This window comes from Hibiscus syriacus, unplaced genomic scaffold (genome assembly GCF_006381635.1).
Source record: "Hibiscus syriacus cultivar Baekdansim isolate YM2019G1 unplaced genomic scaffold, ASM638163v2 tig00117034_pilon, whole genome shotgun sequence".
Taxonomy (NCBI): Eukaryota; Viridiplantae; Streptophyta; class Magnoliopsida; order Malvales; family Malvaceae; genus Hibiscus; species Hibiscus syriacus.
The window spans coordinates 1,203,914-1,227,357 of record NW_024063533.1 but is presented as its reverse complement, the minus strand read 5'-3'; the positions used below and the strand labels follow the sequence as shown (position 1 = coordinate 1,227,357).

Sequence of the window (23,444 nt, the reverse complement as noted above, 5' to 3'; positions counted from 1 at the left end):
GTTAGACACATACATTATGAAACAAAAGTTTAGGTACTTAAATGAAAAAGGAATGATAGTTTGGATTTTTTTTTATTAAGCCTTGAAATTTTCATAAAATATTTGAAAATTTATTTTATTTTCTTAAAATTGTTAAAATTTTACATTAATATATATTTATATGTATTAATAAGTTAAATTAATATTATTAAATGTAAATTTTATATACACAACTTAAATTGTTAACAAAATTACAACTATTTGAATTTAATTTTACTTTTCAAAAACATTATTTTTTTCTAGGGGGTAAAAAATTCAATAATAAAATATTTGTTAGAATTTAAACTTGACTAGAATATTCATAAAATCTTGGTGAATAAAAATGAGATAAGATAAGATCTAATCAAATTTGACGGCATGAAGTGATAAAGATAAATTAATGTGACTTGGATTGATGTAAAAATAATATTAAATATGTGTGTATGTGCTGGCATTTCATGAAGATTTTGGTAGCAAATAAAAACTTTATCAAATTGGTGTAACAGACCTATAAATATAAGTTGTAGTGTATTGTTGTTGTATAAGAAATAAGATAAATAAGAAAGTGGAGTCAAAGTCGAGAGATAAAAGAATGTGCTAGTTACGAGAGTTTAGTAAGCTTAGAAAAGCTTTGTGAGTTGTGTTTATAAACTAGCAACAAATAGTATATTGTTGTAAATATTTGTACTTGTATATTGGTTTATAATAATATATTGTGTGGATTATAAAGTTATCTTGTGCCCGCTTTCGCTTCTAACAAGTTGTATCTAAGCCCGGTTAGTTTTCACGTCACAATAAGATGATCAATATGATTCAATCACAAATTTAAATATTGACGAAAACGAATTAATATGACAACTGGAGTTTTCAAATTAGAACATTACTTAGTTCGTAAGATTATTGAGATATCGTCAAAGAATGTTATGTCGAGCTTGAAAATACAACAATAAAAGCAACAAAGAGAAAAAGACACTAAAGGAAGCTCGAAAAAAGACAAGATGAAATTATTTTTTATTTTTCAAGGATTAGAAGAATCCACCTTTTAAAAACGTTCAGATGCGAAAAATGCAAAGTAAGCATGACATGTTTTGCAAAAATCTCTTTAAGGTACTAAAAAGCCAGAAAGATACATTTACAATCGCTTACAGTCGAATTTGAAATGCTGAAAATAAAAAACACTAAAAGTATCAATGTTTATGTTAGCCGTATAAAAATTGTAGTAAATGAAATAAAGAGAATTGTGAAATTCTTAACGAGGTCAGAGTGATCAGAAAATATTTTACGACCACTAACACATAATTTAACTACATTATTGTTATAATTAAAGAATTAAAAGCTTTTTCTCAAATATTGATTAACCAACTTGTGGGTTTTCTTCAAGCTCATGAGTACAAAATAAAGCAAAATGAAGATATTAAAAATTTGGAACAAGTTATACAATTCAAATTAAATGTCAACAAATGTGAAGCCAGTAATAGCTATACACGTGGTAAAGGAAATTGTATTAGATATCATAAAAGATACAAAGGTGGATGAGAAATACATGGACACGATGGTTTTTATATGACACTGATTTAACAATTAAAACTATCAGACATCAGACTATTGATGAGGATTTAAAGGTCGAGGCAAGGGTAGAAATCAACAAGGAAATAAATCACAAGTCAACGCTATAATTACAACAAGTATTGTCATTTCAATTAGGAGTGCATATAAGCTCCTAAGAAGACAGAAATAAGTCATGTAGCAACAATTGAAGAAGATAAAAATTAAAAAAAATCTCATGTATTACTCACCTAAAAAAGAAATGAAGAATTCAAGAAAAATAATTTATATCTTGATGATTATATCAGTAATCAATGTGTGATTGAAACATGTTGTTCGTGAAATTAGATAAAATAATTCAAGGTCAAGTAACTTTTGGAGGCGACTCACACGTAGGAGTTAATTTCAAAGGTGAATTCATGATTACTTAAAAAAATAGATATATATATATATATATATTGTTTATTATGTACCAGCTTTGAAAAGTAACATTATCAATATTGGTCAACGTTTAGAAAAATATATGAAGTGCAGATGAAGAATTACTCACTTTTCATTAAAAAAAAATAGAGAATTAATTATCCAAGTCAATATAACATGAAATCATCTCTTTATCATTGACATCAAATCGGGAGAAGTAAAGTGTATGGAGATTACAATTAATGATTATTTATGCTTATGACATCTAAGATATGGGCATATAAAATTTCTAGCTTTAATTTGTTGTCGAAAGTCAACGTGGTGAATTGATTGTCAAAAATCAACCCTCAAGATCAATTGTGTGAGGTATACATAAAAGAAAAATAATTGTAACACCCTAATCACATGGATTCAAGTGTCACACAGAATTATCGAAGTGACTAATCATTTTTTTTCTTGAAATCATACTCAACTTTTAGAACTTTTATACAGACGATGAAACATAAAATTTACAAAAATAGGGCCCTAGTTTTAAAATTCAATACATAAATAAATAAAATAGTACAATAATACAATTTGATCCATTTTACAAATCATAACCATTACATGCCCCAAACCGTCATCACTATACTCTAGTACTCCGTTGAGATTCCTCTGATGATATCATTGTTTCGCACTCCACGAAACCTATAACACATGAACATAAACACATTCCAAACATTGAGCTCGCAAGCTCCATGACACACAATATTTCTACTATACTACATGCATTCATATCATAAGTATGCCAACAAGCATAGTCAGTTAAGCAATACTAGCAATGTCATCAATGTTATCTCATCATCTATCCAAGGTACATCCGCAATCACAATGGTATAAGTCACGCGCTTTCCTTAGTTCACAACTAAGGGTTTGGCCATGAACATAAGTATATTGGGTCTCTAACCACAATACATACAACCATGATTATCATATCTAATACAAATGATTTCCCGATTTTTACATAACTATTGGTATAGATCATGGACAACATAAATACATTAACTCACAAGCATAGTTTATTTTATTCACGTAAGCCCATAAAGATAATTTAGTAATTTTAATCCCCTAAGGGCATTTCAGTAATTTATCACACTTAAGCTAAATGCTTGATCTCAATCATTTATAAACTCCTTACTCTCGAGTTTTTTCGATATCTTAAAGTCCACAAAATGATCATTATCGATGGTATCAGTATCTTTATATGGGTATCGATGCCTACCCTAGGGTATCAGTACTCTCCCTGAGAATCGATACAAAAAATAGTCCCGAAAGTCCCCCAAAATACCCCTAGTATGGATACCATATGTGTATTATTGATACTCCTTTGAGTATCAGTACCAAATTTAGCTTCAAAATGGCCAAAAATTACCATTTATATTTTTCAAATGAGTAGTATCGGCATTACCCCATGCAGTATCGGTATTGTTGGACAAAATTGTTAATTCTCAGAATAATATAGAGAATAAAATAATGATAAATAATATTCAAAGATAATTATACATATTAATGATAAACAACGAGTTTACCTTAAGATTGTTAAAAGTATAACAATTTGAGACCATAATCACACCTGAGATGATAAAACAAACCAAATCAAACTTCTTAAAAAAATAAAATAAATAGAACAAAAAAATAATCTTTTCTTTATTGATATTTGGATCGGAAACAGGTGAGGCCTATCGCTACACAGTTTCCTTAAGACAGATTTTCGACCACTCATTTGGTGCTCGAGATCGTTGGTCGTCTGTCTTCTAGGATACAACAACTAAATGATCAGCTACAATAGCACAACAGTAGAGATCACGAACTATCCTTGCTTTCAACTATCACAGGAAAACTAAGTAAAGAAAATATTTTTCAAGAAAGTAAAAGTTCTTGAATTTTGAGATGTGAAAACTTTTCAACTTGTTCCAAAATTGTGATTAACCTAACAGGTTAACTCAGTATTTATAGGGATTTTCAAGAGATTTACTCCAACTAAAGATCTTTTAATATTCAAATTTAAACAGATAATAATATATTTTAATTTGAAATGCTCAAAAGATAAAGTCATCTTTTACTATTCAAACTTAAATATATATTATTTTAATTTGAAATATTCAAAAGGATATAATTATCTTTAATATTCAAAGTTAAATAAGTAACAAATACCTTTTAATTTGACATATTCAACGAATAATTATCCTACTAATATTCAAATTAAAAATATCTTTTAATTTGTAATATTCAAAAGGAACATTAATTTAATTAAAATATTAAATCATCAATGAAATTCACTATTTTTCCAACAATCCCCCACGTGAATGAAATTGATGATTTAATCAAAAACATTTTAAGTCGGTGTGGTGATAACCTCTATGATCAATAGTTGCATAGGATAGGTATGTGCCCTCCTTCGAACCTTCCATTGTGACAGTATGTTTACTTTACTGGCTAACTAGTAGACTGTGATGTCCTTGAATTGTTCTGTCATTTGTGTAAATGATGAAATACTTCACACAACTATCTTTTTGACAAGAATTTAGTTCTCATGGGTATGTCCTTAAAGTAATGGACATCGTCTGGTTCTGCAAAAGTTTGAAAGAACTATGCCCAATAGTCTCCATAACGCAACCCCACTTCACTCTCATATAGGTGACTTATGTTGCTCGGCTCACCAAAACACACAATGGACATTAAAAGTTTTGCTTAGTCTGTACCACGGACTTGATATTAATAAACCCCCACAGTGATCGTACACGATTTATGAAATTAGGTTGTCCATTTGAACCTAAATCTTGGGATCTCAGTTAACTAGGTATGGGTTTCCTTCACATAAAGCCTTTAAATTTCATGGGCTTTAGTCTCATTCCTTTCGATGTTTTCTTAACTTGATCTCGCTTGAACTCATTAGTTAGTGGATCCACGATGTTATCTTTTGATCTTACAAAATCAACAGAGATAACTCTATTTGAGATCAGTTGTCTATGGTATAATATCAACAACGTATATGTCTCGACTTACCATTATACTTGAAATTTTATGCTAGTCACAGTATATACATATTGTACGCTCAAGTTTTAGCCATTAGAAATAACCTCCGAGAAATTTTAAAACCATTTAGATTATTGTTCAAACTCATCTAGAGCTACAAACTCAGACTCTATTGTGGATATGATTATAATTATTTTCTTGTGAATTTCCATGACACGACTTCTCCTCCAATATAAAACATGTTCACTTGTGCCATTGATATCTTAAATATTAATATCCAACTAGCATCAGTCTATCTTTCTAAGATAAAAGGATACTAAAAGAAAATACAATCCATCGTTTAGGACCTATTTTCATTTGTTTTGGTAATGTAGTCATTACATTCCCAAGACATGCCCCACATTTTCAAGTGTTTGTATGAAACAAGGTTTCGAACTTTTCATAACTCGTATGATGTTTTATCTTTTCCCTTTTGTGGGAACCTTATTTAAAAGGTAATTAGTTGACAAAACTACTTCCCCTTTCCCCCACATGTTATGTGGCAACCCAGAACTTTCTATCATTGCATTCATCGTTTCCTTTAATATTCAATTCTTCCACTTTGCTACTTCACTTATTTTAGGAGAGTATGGTGATATCACTTCATGATAATATCATGTTGTGTACAATCACTTCTTACCATCTTGATCTTTTAAGTTGGTTTTCAACTTCATATTTATAGAAAATATGATTCTCTATAACTTCGTTTTTTCTCTTTCAGCAAATACACATAGCAATACTTTTGCTATCATCAATGGAGGTAATAAAATGTTTATTCTCCCTTGTCTGTGCCATTAATGCGAATTTAAAGAACTTGACCACTAAATTTTTTTTAGTGTCAGCATCTTCTATTTTGTATTTATGGTACAATTTCATCCATAAATCTTTTATTCTGGATACTATACACTTTATATTGTGTACCCGATAATATATCCAGGATGTATTTCTCATATAAGAAGTCATAATATTTCCAAACTTTAATATCAATAAATATGGTAACAACGTTTACCACTTCCTCTATAATAATAAGATGATCATCCAATATTTGGTCAAATCTACCAAATAAAATAACATCTTATGTTATCACATCTTAAAATTCTTCCATAGAATTTTAAAAGTTTCTCATTGTGGCTTATGATCACCAACAATCATGATTTCGTTTAACAACGAAATTAGAATTAATAATAATTCCAACAATGAACCGAATTTTTTTTTGGTTTATTCTACCAACAAAATTTAGTTAGAAACTAAATGAGTAACAAACTTGTTACTTTCAAATGATTTCTATTGTAAATAGTAATCAAATAATTATGTTAGACGACAAAATTAAAATCTCAATTGATTTCAAATATGAAATCAAAGATTCTAATAAACATAAAATTAATTATCGTTTATTTTCAATTTTGTTATCGTACAAAAACAACGTTTAAAAAATCAGTAACCAAAGTTACTTTTACGATAATTTATGTTAACAAATTTGTCCACTCTGAGATTTTTGCAAACCCGTTAAAACGGCAAGATAAATCTCGAAAAATATTTATTTGTTATCTCATTTTACGATATCTTAATCGTTCTAGATTGAAGAAGTAGAAGAAAGAGTTTTGAATCATCTCAAATTAAAGGGAAATATTAAATTTCACCTACATGATTGATTTCATCGTTGTTAATCAAAAACTTGAACTATCAAAATTCAATGTGTGCCCCACAAATGGGCAACCACAAAGACCTTTCAAAGATTTTGAAATAAAATTATTTGAATTCCTGCAAAAAAACTAGTAGAACCATGTCTCACATAAAAAAATTAAACGCAAAATCTTTACAAAAAATATTTTAGAATTTATAATTCAGAATTGAAGGAAACTTATCGTTTGCGTAAATTCCTCTTGATTTTTGCTCAATGTTTATTTTGCCAAATTTTTTGCTCTTCACTTGTACACAACAATGATTAAACTCAAAAGAATTTATATCATCTTGGAAAAATAAGATTAAATCTGTCTTAAGATTGTTGGACAAAATCGTTGATCCAAAGAATAATATAGAGAATAAAATAATGATAAATAATATTCAAATATCATTATACATATTAATGATAAAGAATGAGTTTATCATGTCTTAGGATGTTAAAAGTATAACAATCCGAGACCATAATCACACATGAAAAGATAAAACAAACCAGATTAAACTTATTAATAAAATAAAATAAATAGAACAATAAAATACTCTTTTCTTTATTGATCTTTTGATCAGAAACAATTAAGGTCTGTCGCTATACAGTTTCTTTAACACAAATTTTCAGTCATTCCTTTGGTGCTCGAAATCGTTGGTCGTTTGTCTCTCATGATGCAAAAACTAGATGATAAGCTACAATAGCACAACATTAGAGAACACAAACTATCTTTGCATTCGACAATCACTGGAAAACTAAGGAGAGAATAATTTTCAAGAAAGTAAAAGTTTTTGAATTCTGAGATGTGAAAACTTTTCAACTTGTTCTAAATTTGATTAACCTAATAGGTTAACTCAATATTTATAGGGGATTTTCAAGAGAGATTTACTTCAACTAAATATCTTTTAATATTCAAATTTAAACAGATAATAATATCTTTTAATTTGAAATATTCAAAAGATAAAGTCAACTTTCACTATACAAACTTAAATATATATTATTTTAATTTGAAATATTCAAAATGATATAAATATCTTTAATATTCAAAGTTAAATATGTAACAAATACCTTTTAATTTGACATATTCAAAGAATAATTATCCTACTAATATTCAAATTAAAAATATCTTTTGATTTGTAATATTCAAAAGGAACATTAATTTAATTTAAATATTAAATACATCAATGAAATTCACTCTTTTTCCAATAGGTACTACCCTCAAAAAAACTTAATTTTTGCTTATATTCATCTAGTATCGATATTGTTCATCCAGTGTCGATACTACAACCTAGAAATAAATTGTTTACATGGGAAACATCCCTAAACTCACCTCAAACACTTTTTTAAGGTCTATATTGATTATTAAAACTTGAGAAAGTCATTAGGGGTCATCATACATCATTTTTAACACCAATGTAATGTTTGAAACGTCCATAACAACTAATCAAGCACGCAAGCTCCCACGTGCTTTTTCATCGCATACAAGCAATTCATGCTAAATGCTATGTACTATAAGTAGTAAGGAAGGGTTATAGTGTGTTATCTCAACTCCTAGTAACCCAAAAACCTCTCTTGCTTACCATAGAATCAAACTTTCCTTGACCTTTCTCCTTTGAGGGTTCATTGCACCCCCGTCCACCAATTAAAAGTCATCAACAATTCCAACATGAAAAGGATGATTGTCAGTTGTTAAACAACAATTAAATTACATGAAAATCGAATAGAAAATGTGAGAGGAAGCTCTTGGAGTTTAAACTCTCCCAAAATCCAAAATTAGTTCATGGTCACCATTGAAGAAGATGGTGAGTTCATCTTAGAGTTTATGATCTAAGGGTTATGACTCATGACTCATGACTCTTACCTTATATTTTCGGATGGGGTGAAGAAGATGAAGAAATGAAAAGTCTTTGATTTTAGCTCTTGTTTGGATGAAGAGAAAAAGAAGAAGAAAGAAAGAATGAGATGAGATGAGAAAAAGGAGTCTGCATATATTATATATATGAAGGGGTCGATGGACCATAGTGAATGGGACTCATTTTTGGGGCGTTCATTGTGTGATCATGAATTGAGTTACGGGAAATTCAAGCTTTGGTGGAATACATTCGCTTTGTTCCGTCATTACATGATATGTTAATTAAGAAATTTAATACCGAAGGTTAGTTTTTATTAAACATTTAGTAACGCTCTAAGAAGAATGTGGAGACAGGCTATGTTTGAAAACTATTTGTGCCACCAAAAGTTCAATGTCTCAGATGTAGTGTTCTGTTCTATGCAACGAATTGGCACTGGTATAAAGGTGGAAATGTAAAAAAAATCGCCGTTCTCTAAATTTTTTAGCTTAACTATCTATATTAGAGTTATTGTTCGATTAATTCGGATAAAATTTTACAGAGACTCATTATGGAAACAACTCTCTCAATCTAATTTGCTCTATTTATAAACACCAAAATTTGAATAACTAACTTTACGTGAGAAATTGATTGTTTCATTCTACTAAATCAATTAGTTATTGCTCACGCTCCCTAATTTTAGTTAAACGGTGAACACACTAAACCACAATTAAGAAGACAAACAAATATCTCAAAATATCAGCGGCATGTTATTAAGGGAAACGATGACAAGGCACGAAAGCCTATACATAACTATAATTGTATTCTCTTATTCAAGATCCGATCTCATTCTAGTACTGCTCTACAAACGTTCTCAATTCTCATGATATGTAAGGACAATAATAATTATGGTTGCTTCTATGTGGTAGGAACATTGAACCCCATTGATTCCTTTACTTATTTCCAACTTGATTCTTTAGGTTTAAAGATACAAAATTTTATTTCAAAGGGACGAATTTCTAAAATTTTAAGAGAGAATGAATTTATAAAATTCTAGAGAATGTGAAAACATATTTTTAATAAAAAAATACATAAAATTTTAAATATATAATCATTTTAAATTTTTAGGGAATGACTACCTATCCATCCCCTCTATCCATTTAAAGTCAAAGTTTAGTTTCTGACTTTTCTTTCCACAAATTGAACTTCATAAAAATATATATTAAAAAGTAATTTAATGATGCCCATCACTTTATCTTAAATATTAAGATCTAATATCAATTTACTTCAAAAAGTAATTTAATGATGTCCTCGTCAACATTTTTAAAAAATTACTTTTAGAAAGTTGATAATCAAATTTACTTTAAAAATTTAAAATTAAATTAATAAAAGTATCAATATTAAAGACTAAATCAATCACAATATACATACATACATATATATATTAAAGCTTGACTTGAACAATAATATAATAGATAAATTACGTATTTAGTTATCTACTTACTTGTGATTTTGTTTTAGTTATCTAATTATTTATTTTTCAAAATCATACATAATGTTATATTTTTATTCTATTTTGATTACCCACCATTAAAAACAAAAACAAAAACTATTGACATGATAATTTTTTTATTTTTTCAATGATGACATAACATTATCCTATTGTGACACATCAATATTATTGTTAAATTTTTAATGTTGAGTAACCAAAATAGAATCAAAACATAATATTTTATATGACTTTGAAAAAAATTGTTGAATGATTAAAACGAAATCGTTGATAACTAAATATATAGTTTACTTTAAATAATATTTTGGTATAGAGTTTTAGTAGGGATTGTTGTTGGGCTGGAAGGATATAAGGCCTGGCACAGGCATGTACGGATCGGACTCTTAATCGCTGAAAAACTTGAAAATTACATGGTCCACCTGAAGATCAGCTCAACGATAAACTATCAAATTACTCCACAAATAGTAAATCAAAATCACTATTTAAATCCTCAAAAATGCGAAAAAAAGAAGATAACAATATTCCATTAAACCCAAAATCCCCAATCAACGCATTAAAAACAACCTTAGTCGCTGCTTTTTTAGCTGTAAATATCAACCAGCAACAAGCGATGGCCATATCGAGGGGAATGATCGTCTTCTGCTTCATCACAATCATTGTGTGTTTTTTGTTAATTAAACCCAGCAATACCGACCATAACAAGGGCGGGGAGTGCCAAAACCATGGCCATGATCAAGCTCACGGCAGCGAACGATGCGAAGATACACCCGAAGATGAAGAGGATTTTGACAACACTTTCGAAATCGTCGACAACGTCAAGATAACAATCTAGTGATGAATTTAGTTTGATTGGAATAAAATCACGGGAAGCTCTATGATCTCTCGTGATTTCTAAGACTATTAGAATCTTTTGATTTTTATCAGTTGTTTTAGTTTCTTTCTTTTATGTTTTTGTGTTTGGATTTGGAAGAGTTTAGTGTTTGTTTCATTGTTGCATTTCTGAATTCTTAGCAGTCAGCTCTAGTTTTTATATTAATTTTGCTGTTGTTCATAATCAAATATAAATTTAAAATGAATCGAGTGAAGGAAATCTTATTCTTTTAGAAATTCTGATTCGAATAATTATATTTATAAACGTGTTATTAATGATTAAAAAAAATCTCAACATTTTGTATTGTAGATATCCTACAACTATAAACATTATATGATTATTAAATGAAATCAAGGTTCGAAAGATCTTCGGGCTTTATATATGAAAAAGGAAATAAATTACTTTAATCTCAACTATTTTTTTTAACTACGTCCACAAGATGTGTATACGTAATTAATAGTTAAGAAAGATTCAGAGTACGTATTACTTTATAATCAATCACCTAGACCATTCAAATATTACTCGTATGATCTATGTAAAGCAAGTTAATCTTCAGTATAAACTCGCCGGCCATCTCGAGGGAAGATCAGAAGAATATTACCATCTTTGGACAGGAAGCTGAATCTACTGCTCAGGAATAAACTGTTTTTTATTATGAAAAGCAAAGTGAATGCACATTGATTCTATTGAGAATTATCTTTGTATATGAAATTTGGAAAGAACCATGGTCATTGGATCCGACAGACCAGAAAACTACGTGAGAATTACTCGCAATTTACAGCCACATGACATACCGAACCTCATAAAAGTCGGTCTCGGAGTTTAAGTGCTGTCCATCGGAATATCACTGGCATTAGGGTTCCCAAGGCTGTCAGACATACTTTTCTGGGTCTGAACTGCACCAAATGTGAACCCATGAGGAGGCACTTCTAAAGACGGGCGGGCAAAAATAGAAGTAGCACCAACATTACTGAAAGCCGGAACAGGAACTGGATCATTTGAGGTACCAAAGTTGAAGGATGGGGCTCCAGCAGGTGGGAATAATGCAGGATCGATACTTTCGGATCCAAAGAGCTTTTGCTCATATTCCTGCAATTGCTGGTAGACAGCTGCGAATCACAGACAGCATATGAAGATCACAAGGTAATAACAGTTATACGTGTCGACGCCAGCATGTATGTGTCTAATATAAAAAATGAACAAGATTTACAAGGTTATTCTAATATAAACATCACAAGTTACAACTACAAGTCTACGATACTTGAACACAATTTCAATCCTGCCAAAGAAATTACTTTACCCAAGCACATCATACATAGTTTACTCATGAATTCTCTCGGGTTGCAGGAAAAGTCGATTCTTCAGTTAAAAACTATGAAACATTATCCACCTATCCCATGCAATCTAATAAAAACCAATCAGAAATCAGAAACCGATCGATGATAGTTTCAGCAGCATCATACTTTTCCCGCTTCCACATGATATTCGTTTCTCCTCTTACAAATAATATCAAGTGGCACTCCTATATTCTTTTCAATTAAGCTAATGAGTAATGGCATTCAATTTTAACTAAAATAACGACTTATTAGGTAAATTAAGTCAATGCTGGTAAATACCTTGACTTAACTCCACAGATGATCTCCGTTCTTTCACCCACTGATAACTTTGCTGAAGCCGCCATCCTTTAGACTTCATTAAGTACGCTATTACAATAGCTGGCGACCTGCAGAAAGAATATAATCATCCTCGCAAACAGTTTCAAAAGTTCAAATGGGTATACACATGCACCCCAAGCATTTGGCTCATTGCACGTATATCCCATCTCATGGAGTAAAATACCCAACTTCCTCAAATACATTATTAAGAAGAAAAAGAATAAAAAAGTGTATACATAAACATGCAAAGCAGTTTATCTACTGTGTACAAAATCACAAGGTGGACAGATGCTTATCTGCAGGGTATCTTAAGGGAGAGATTCTTGACCCTCAACTAGGTTCTTACAAAATTGAAAATCCTATTTTGAGCATTCAAAATTTTTCTGGGATAAAAAAGAATGAAGCAGCAGTAAAAATCAACCTATTTTTTCCTGACATGCAATGCACAAGGACTCGAGCCTTATCCCTCTCACATTGCGCTGCAAATACAGAAACGAAGCACAGGTCATAAAATGCCAATGAGAATAAAATATACATGTCAATTGGCAGTGTCTGAGCTACTGCAATGTGACTGACAAACATTAATTAACTAAGCAAACTATCCAACAGCCATTTTCACTAGGATAGCAAAGGCTTCACGATTTAAGCGGAGCAAACCATAAGAAATAGACCAAGTTGAGAAAAGTGTTCAAGACCTAAACTCAATTATCTCGGTCATGTATCCAAATTGTGAGTGTATAAAGCGCCCAGTAAAGCACATGTATTTGACAGCAGAACACTCATAGTTGAGATGGGAATCAAGAAAATTAAGCACCTCATAATGTAACATAAAAAGAGAGAAAATACTCAATAAATGCTTCTCAGAACACGAAAAAGAGTGTGTATGTTGTTGAGTTTGCTCAAACCAGCATCATGAACTTTGCACAGGTAAGAAATAATCCTATGCATGAAAGAGGAAATACCAAAGTCGTGCACAAGAGAGGAGGTATCAAAGTCAAGCTTTTGACAACGGACTCAAAATGCAAGACAAAGGTTAACTCACCTAAAAATTGTATTGCATCGTCAAATTGTAAACTTTTGTCATCTTGCAGGCAGTGATAGACAAATGAATTCTTATAGAGATTTTGACAAGCAGGTACGGTCTGCAGAGAGATAATAAAAAACATAAGGATATATACCATACAAGCAATCTACAATTTTTAAAGCTAGGCAGCCTTCAATATGTACTTTAGCAGTCACAACATCCAACAAAGAGGAACAGACCAAACCACATGATAGGAAATAAAAAGAGCTTATATTATTATAATATTTACCTATTTCAGTTTTATTAAATATTAGAGATATTTTGGATGGCTAGGATTATAAGTTTACTTTATGTTTTAACTCTAGGGCTAGGATTATGTTATATTTGTAACTATAGTATAAATAAGCTGTAAAATATTAAAGCTACAACTCATTCTTATTTTTTTTATATAGAATAGGAGGTCTCGTTAAAAACTTCCCTCATAGTTGCCTCCTAAGAAGAGGCAATTAGCGGAAGGAGGAAAAAAGTACCTCAATATATTAATAACCCAAAATTACATAAGACTCTAAATACAACATCACCCGAAATAAGAGACTAAACATAACCACAAAAATACTAAAAGAACATTCAACCAATCCCCTCCTTAGCTAAGTTATCTGCCTCCCAATTACAAGCCCTGGGGACCAGCCTAACCAAAATGTCCTTAGCCGAAATTAAATCCCCTATTTCCCCAACCAAAGAACAACAAAACGACGGGGCATCAAAAGGCCTCAAAATTCAATCCACTGCTGTTTTACAATCACTCTCCAGAATAAGTCTACCCTTCAACACCCAACCCAAATTAAGAAACAAATCCATGCCTTCCTTAATAGCTTTCAACTCAGCAAGCAAAGGAGGACCTGGTCCCACAGCCTTAGAAAAGGAAATCAAGATAGAGCCATTCGAATCTTTCAGCAAACCTCCAATACCACCCTGCAAGCCATCGCCTCTAACCTCCCCATCCACATTGAACTTATAAAAATCAGCTGGAGGTGGAAACCAGCATTGATCCTTCTTCCTCTTGTGAGATTTAACTGTTAGTTTGTCTGCAAGCCGAGGATCCCCAATTAATAAATCAACCTGGATATTAGCCTTAGGAAATTTAGCTAAAAACCATTTGACCAGCCTGAATCTGCATATGAAGAACAGAGTAGAGCTCTCAAAACTCCAATTTTCGAAAACCACTAAATTCCTAGCCTTCCATAGTGATCACAAAACAACACCCGGGATAAAATTCCAAATAGAAGAAGAATCCTTTAAAACAGACCAAGAACAGAGTAAAAACATAGGATCTTTGGGCAGAACAGTAGACACATCCCATATCATGATGAACCTATTCCATAACTCCCAGGCAACAGGACATAAAATGAACAAATGATGAATTGTTTCTTCCTCCTTTTTGCATAAAGGACATAATAAATCTTCAAAGAGGACACCTCTTTTCTGCAACTCCACTCTAACAGCTAAGTTTTGATGAGAAAGTTACCATAAAAATGTTTCAACTTTCGAAGGAGCCAATCCAGTCCAAACCCATTTGTTCCACTGAAAAATCCCACCAGAACTACGTGAAAGTGCTGATCTGCAGGCCTTCACTGAGAACAAACCATCTCCATTCCCTGACCAAGATAGAAAATCATCAACTGAATCAATCAAAACAATATTATCAATCAAAGTCATTAGAGAAATCCATTGCTCCAATTCCCAGTCGCATAAATTCCTCCTTAATCGGATATTCCAAACCCAACAATTATTTTCATGACAGCCAAAGTCCAAACTAATCCCCTTTTATTAATCGATAAGGCATAAATCCTAGGGAATTGTTCTTTTAAAGTAAAATTATTAACCCAAACATCATTCCAGAATTCAATTGATCTACCATTTCCCACTTGAATCTTTGAATTTGACCTCAAACAATTCCCAATTTCATCATTCTTCTCATAATTATTCAGAATTCCTCTCCATATCCATGAATCATGAGGATTAGTAGCCTTATTAATTGATAGAGATAAGTTATTGATATTGTGCTTGCAACAGATCATCTTCTTCCACTGTGAATCTTTCTCATTCGCAAACTTCCAAACCCACTTCCCAAGTAGCACTCTATTGGTCAAAGACAAGTCCAGAACTCCCAAACCACCGTCCTCATACGGTTGACACATTGTTTTTCAATTTACCCAATGAATCTGTTTCTTCATCTGACCATCCCCCAAAAGGAATTTAGCCATCAAAGAATTCAACTTCTGATTTATATTTGAAGGAATTTTGAAAATCGAAAGGTAAAAAATAGGCAAGGACGACAAAACAGACTTCACCAACAGTAATCTCCTTGCCATCGATAATGAAGTAGCTTTCCAGCCTGATAATTTGCTGCTGAACTTTTGCAGTACTGGTTCCCACAACACTTCTGAATTTCTGGTGGTACCAATCGGTAACCCAAGGTATGTCATAAAAAAGCCCCCACACCACATCCTGCACTATAAGCCCATTCCTTTAGAACATAATCATCCAAATTAACACCAAACAACTTACTCTTGGACAAATTAAGATGGAGGCCTGTCATTAAACTGAAAATCCTCAATACTCTCCTAATATTCAGAATCTGAGTATGTGAGTCTCTGCATAATAGAATTAAGTCATCTGCGAACTGCAAGTGCGTCAAATGAAACAAATTATCCTCCCTACCAACACTGAACCCTTCAAACAGAGCACAATCAGCAGCCTTAATCAACATTAAATTCAGTAGTTCCCTAACATTATTAAACAACAGAGGAGACAAACTGCAACCTTGTCTCAACCCTTTCCCCAACTTGAATTCATTAGTCGAAGAACCATTGACTAGAACTAAGATAGAGGCAGAGGAAATGCACAAATCTATCCATGAAATCCACCTATCTCCAAAACCCATAATTCTCAGAAGTCTTAACAAAATCGGCCATTCCACCGAATCATAAGCTCTTCGAAAATCCACCTTGAAGACAACACCTTTTCTCCCTTTTTTCCTCCAGAAATCTATAACTTCATTAGCCAAAAAGGCACAATCCAGCAGCTGTCTTCCAGGAATGAAGGCAAACTGTGATGGACTAACTAAATCTTTAATAACAGACACAAGCCTTCTAGATAGGATTTTAGAAATTATTTTATACAGGCTGCCGACTAAGCTTATTGGTCTATAATCTTCGATACCTTCAGGATTTCTAATCTTGGGAATCAACGTTAGAAATGCATGGTTGACCCCATGCTCCCAATTCCTTCCGTTATAAAAATCTTCAACAAATTTCATAATATGTGGCTTCAAAGTTGACCAGAATTTCTTAAAGAAACCAATGGTGTAACCATCTGGCCCCGGTGCTTTGGCACTATCCGAGTGAAAAACCGCCTTTCACGCTTCCTGTTCTGAGAATTTAACTTCAAGAATATTTTTTTGATCATCTGTCAGTTTAGCAAAATTCAAGTCCATTACATCCACCTCTAGAGTTGATTTCGAATTATAATTGTCCTTGAAATAATAAAAAACGAAGCCTCTTAGCTGTTCCGGGTGAAATGGTGTTAATTCTATTCCTATTCAGTGCACACAGATGAAAGAACCTTGTGTTTCTCTCCCCCTTAATACTCCATTTCACTCTGGACCTTTTTTGCCAAATCCTCTCCTCCTTCCTATGCAAATTCCATAGCTCATTCCTCGAGAAAAAACAAGCAGTTCCCTTTCTTGAGAAGAAATCCCCCCTCCCTGTATTTTCAACTCCAGTCCATTAATTCTTGCTTCTAATTCTGAAATATCGTCAGAGTCCCCTATGATTACTCCTTGGCCAATTCCTAATGACCTGCTTAGTTCCTCTAAGAAGAGAAAACAAACGCCTACCACTATTGACCTTCCTCTGATTTGAAACTGATTTTTCCACCACCCCAGAAACCCATCTTCCTCAAGCAAGTAGTTGTAAAACCTAAACGGCTTAGGACCCCAATTATTACATTCTTCTACAAGCAGAACTGGATTGTGATCCGATAGGGATTTGGGAAGCATTTTTTGGATCACATTAGGGAATTGATTTAAAAATGAACCACTTAACAAAAATCTATCAAGCCTTACCCAAGTGGATGACTCTCGATTATTACACCATGTGAATCTCCCCCTACTAACGGTAAATCCATCAAATTATATAACTAAATAAAAGACCTAAACAGATCCATAGAATGCCAATTTTGTGTAAACCCACATTTCTCCTCAGGAGCCAGATAAGCATTGAAATCCCCCCATGCAAACTGACATATTCAAACTTTGCACAAAACACAAAAAATCCCTGAAAAATTCCTCTTTTTCAGCCTCTACTGATGGACCATACACATTAATAATGACACATTCAAAATTGCTCATCTTGAACTTCCCTGTTAGTGCCATAAACCTACTGTGGTTATGTTGATCCCTGACCTCAAAAAGATTCTCATTCCACAAACACATCAAACCACTTGCAGAACCATCAGCTGGAATAACACAACTACCTCCGAGCCGATTACCCCCAAACTTTCTCATTAATCCACTTCGACAAACATTCAGTTTTGTTTCCTGTAATAGCAAAATGACCGGCTTTTCTCTATAAACCAATCTTGACACTGCTCTGATTTTTTCAGTTTTCCCAGCCCCCTAATATTCCATGTAATAATTTTTATTTTTGACATTTGATTTAATATCATACAACACCAAAATCAATCCTCAAATTATAGTCAGGATCCCTTTCCAGACCCCAACATCTCCATCCTGAAAATCTCTTCTTCTAAAATCTGTTGCCCCCCTTTAAAAGAAATTCCCAGCATGTCACATACTTCCCTAGTAGCTGCCGCTTCGGCTCTGGCTTGAACATACTCTTGAGAAGGCTGAGAGACCTCCCTGACCTGCTCCAAGGATTCCCTGACCATACTATTAATCACCCTCCTATAAACTCTATCATAAAAGCTCACCTCCACTTCGACCTCCAAGCACACACTACCCGAGTGACATGGTGCAATTCTTAACCTTCTCCAATTCATTGAATTTTTTGCCCGAAAAATGTCCTGAATAGAATATCTTGAAGAATCCAAATTGCTCTCCTTAACTAAATTTCTGTCACCCACCATTAATCCTGAACTGGTTCTATCTCTTAAAACCGAGATTCGTTCTCTGACACTCAAATTAGAAACACTACCCTCCTTAAAACTGCCCTGGAAATCCTCCATAACCTCCTTCCTCTTCTTTGAATCAACCTCTTGGACACCTGATACGCTATCCCTTTGAAAATTATTCTGCCTATAAGGACCTAAAACAAGATCCTCCTGTATACTCCTCTGCCCACCCGACTGCTCCACAACCAAGTCCACACTCTGTTCACCTTGCACCAGATCCTTTTCCCCCCTGAAATTATTGTTACTCGCCTAGGCTCAACATCTTCTTCAGAATTCCTAGGAATAGCTGAACTGAAATTGGGCTGAAGAATGAATTTATCTCCAATCCATTTTATATTATAAGCAAGAACACAATCATCCCCTGCCTCAGATAAGACGTAATCACTGTTAAACTTATTTGAAATTTTCTCATCCATCTTCTTCCCCAACTCCTTCGGCTGAATCAACACAGACCCCATGGAAATCTTAACTTTGAAAGATCTACCATAAGAGCATATAGTAACTGTTTCAGGAACATCGAATGGACTCTCCACCCTGAGCAAAACCTTTGCAGACGAGAGATCATACCTATACTTTGATTCATCCTTGAAACAAATGAACCTTCCCCATTTCCCTATAAGTTTCTCCAAGAAAGCCTCATTCCAGCACAGTAGAGGCAAACCACACAATTCTATCTGGCACAAAGACAAAGGTATTCCATTCTCATTTAATACCGGAGCTAACCAATTGAAACACAAGGACAACTCTTCCATCTTATTCTCCCAAACATAAGAGAATTCATCAACCGAGGCAAAAGTGATGATGCAAGCCTCCAAGCATATCCCCATCTCGACACCTGAACTCTCAATCCCTCCAACTCCAAAGCTTTTTTTATCGACTCGTACTCATAAGATGATTTCATTATACCTGTTAATGATCGTTTAACCCATTCCGAATTGTTTGTCGAAATATGCATCTCCCACACATTTCTCACACCAGTAGCTTTTCGTTTACTACCCTCTACATTAATCTCTGGCTCTTGTTCTCTTCTCCTGCTAACATCAGACTTCACTAATTCCTTATACGATCTACCATCCCTAAAGCTTTTCATCGACTGTCCCATTACCCCATTCTGAGCCAAATCCTGCTTTCTTGACTTGATCATCAACGAACTCTTCCCATCAACAACCTCCTTCCTATTTACCTTTTGATACTTAGCAACCCCTACAGATATTTTCCTCCCATCAAACCACTTCCCATTCACATACTGGATAGCTCTCTTCCTACTTTCCTCATCAGTAAATTGGATAAAAGCAAACGTCGAGAACTTGTAATTTGATTTCTCTAAAAACCGTGGAATGAATATTCTTAAAATCTGACCATAGGGACTAAAAAAATCCCATAACACGCGTCTTGAGACCCTCTTACTAAGATTATCAATGAACACTGTCCATTCCTCACCGGAAGCAATGAACTTTTTCAAATTTTCTCTAATCCTCTCTCTACCAGTCGCACTCATTCTCTCTCTACTTAGTACAGCTCATTCTTATTATTTTATTGAATTTTTATAAAGAAATTAGAGGTTTTTTAAAACCCTAAATTTTCTAAAGTTCCATCTTATTTCCTAATTGTTTGTTCAGCCTTATTTCTTTCAATTGTTGCTGTTTTTCTTCTTAAACCAACCACATCAAGCATCTTTCAATTGCATCACCGATAGCAATTGGATGATAGTACTATCTATTTGTTAAGTTTAAATGTACGATTCCACAACATGAAAAAAATAACTCTCCAGCCAACAAAGTTAATCCCAGATTCTCCTCATTCCTACTATAGTATCAATTAAATTAGGTTCAAAACATAAATATGCCATCATTCTTTGATAATAATAACTCTTAATCTTTGACCCATTCAAATAAAATTCAGTTCTGTGCCCTTAGAAAAAGAAAACAGAATCCATAAAATTCTACAATGTGTACATTTAACAAACAGGCTTTTTACTGGCTGCTCTGCTTTGCCACCGCTGGTTAATTCTAAATGTATGATGGCTTTTATAGAATCTTAATTTACTGTCAAATGGAAATATCGTCACTGAGGTAAAATGGCGCTACAATGCATCTACTACTCTCTAGTTATGGTAAATTAGATCCAATACCGTGAAAGGTTTAATTCTGGACATCATTCACCACTTTATCTTTGAGCTGTTCGCCATTCTATTCCTATATACCCAAGAAAATGGAAACAACAATTATCCTATCTAAAAGTTCTCAAGTAAACACCACAAAAATCTTACTTCACTTAAATATCTGATACCGCCATCAGATTCTCCTTTTAACACTCAAGACTGAAAAAGAAAACAATTGCTCTTTGGACTGTATGACCATCAACCTTACTATTATTCTAGTTCTAACTTTACTCAATCGCACCTGCACATCCTGTTCTGGTTTTGCCTTTCGCCAAAATCATACATTTGATTCTAAACTTCCCTATGTTTCTAACTCGAGATAGAAAAAAACCAGTTTAACTCATCCACGAGTTTAGCCAAAAGGTCAAGGCTTCACCTAGAGTCTCAGTATAAATCCACTCTAATTCTGAAAGTTGCAACGATCTTTCCTTCACATCCCTAATCCCCCATATAACAGTAAGACTTCTACAGGAAAACTGACATAGGGATTTTATAGATCAATAAAGTTACAAGATGTTCCCCATACAAAGAATTAGTTTAACACAATCCCCAATACTACATTCCAAATGATTAAAAAGAATAATTCCCATCAAAGTAAAAAAAGCATAATAGAAACCTTAACATAAAAAAACACAAAAACCATCTCTATCTTATTCCAATCAGTAAACAATCATAAATAAACTTTTGTCTAAATTATTTGTATTCACCAAATCCATAAGCCTAACATCAAAAGAAATAATAATAAGTTGGTATTAATACTATAAAGAAACACAAATAGCAATGAAAAGAAAAGAAGAGGAATAAGAAGAAGAAAGGGACTGACATTAAGGACGCGAGTGATCCCTTGAGTCTTGAGAAGCTCAGAGCGAGAGGCGTTATCGTAGCTACCCAAATAGAGAAAGTCAGGCAAGATCACCGATGGAAAAGCACCGAGTTGAAGCGATGTTCTATTGGAAGAAACGGGAGGTCGGTGCCCACAAATCCCACAAACTTCCCCTTCCTCGTACTTGTGATAGTGCCCGCATACCCCACATGGATTTTCCCTCTCCCTCTTCCTCATCCTCCACAAACAACAAAAAAAAAAGCTTCGGTTTTTTATTAAATACTGATGGAGGAAGCAGAAATCGAAAGGCCCAGAGTTTTGTTTTTGAATCAAAGGGTTTTTTAGTTGCAGGAAAGTCCTTGTTGCATCGAGATATTGCTTGATCGAGAGAGAGTTGATTCAAAAAGATACTTGTTCAATGCTTTGTCTTAAGTTACTGATTTTAGAAGGCTGATTTTTTGCAATAAAAAATTCTAACACATTATCTAGAGGATTTAGTGACCGAAAATTCCTTATAATATATGATTTTAATTAATTTTTTTACGATTTGTCAAAATGACCAACAAAATCGCAATGCGATCTCTAAATCGTAACGCGATCTCCATTATCGTAATTCAGTTTTCATATTCGCAACGCGATTTTGACCATCGTATTGCGATTTTCGAAATCCGCGTTGCGATTTTAGATAATCGTAATGTGAATATGTAAATCGCAATGCGAATATGTAAATCGCAACGCGATAACACTTGATCTCGAAACGATTCTGACTATCGCAACGCGATTCGGACTATCGCAACGCGATAATACGTGATCGCAACGCGATTCTGACTATCGCAACGAGATTCTGACTATCGCGTTGCGATAATATAAAATCGCAATACGATTTTCAAAGCGCCATTAGTATCGCAACGCGTATTTTATTTTCAAATTCCAAACACGAATATTTACCCGTAATCGCAACTCTTAACCTAAAACCCTAAATCACAATTCAATCTCATCTCCATCTCTTACTCTCTACGGCGACATCCGTCTCCATCTCCGACGAAATCTGTCCCAATTTCCGGCGAAATCTATCCCCATCTTCGGCGAAATCCGTCTATCTCCATCTCTCAGAGCCACCCTCACAATCATTCACGATCAGAAATGAAAAATCAACCACCGAGGGTTAATTTTTTTAATTATTTTTATTTTGAAATTTTTGCATTATTATTAGGTTTTTCATATTGAAATTAATGATAAGTTTACTGGTAATTTCAATAATAGATTGATGCCAATACTACTACTGTTTAATCTTTAACCATGTGAAGTTAGTATTTATCTTTGTTTTGTCTTTTGGTTGAAGTAATGCAATTCATTCAAGTTTCAATTTTAGACAATGACCATTTGAAACCGAGAATCGCAACGCGAACTGAAAATCGCAACGACAAAATTCGCGTTGCGATAGCCATTTCGCGTTGCGATTATCTCGATGCGATAGTCAAATTCGCGTTGCGATAATCATTTTCGCGTTGCGATTTTCATTTTCGTGTTGCGATTTTTCATTTTCGTGTTGCGATTTTAAGTTTCAGAAACTATTCTTCTTATGCAAATTGAAACTTGAATGAATTGCATTACTTCAACCAAAAAACAAAGACAAATACGAAATTCACAGTGTTGCAAAATTAAGTTTGAAGAA

The 23,444-nt window shown here is 33.2% G+C and overlaps 1 protein-coding gene across 1 annotated transcript; it reads right to left on the bottom strand.

Annotated features, from left to right (window-relative positions):
* Nucleotides 1-11,538: 11,538 nt before the first annotated feature.
* On the bottom strand, nt 11,539-22,191 carry LOC120196450 (protein-tyrosine-phosphatase IBR5-like). Its single transcript, XM_039198254.1, has 5 exons — nt 21,770-22,191; nt 13,611-13,710; nt 12,990-13,047; nt 12,530-12,636; nt 11,539-12,022 (listed from the first exon to the last, which is right to left on the bottom strand). The coding sequence occupies exons 1-5, from the start codon at nt 22,004-22,006 to the stop codon at nt 11,736-11,738; spliced, it is 789 nt and encodes a 262-aa protein (XP_039054185.1). The 5' UTR covers nt 22,007-22,191; the 3' UTR covers nt 11,539-11,735.
* Nucleotides 22,192-23,444: the final 1,253 nt, after the last annotated feature.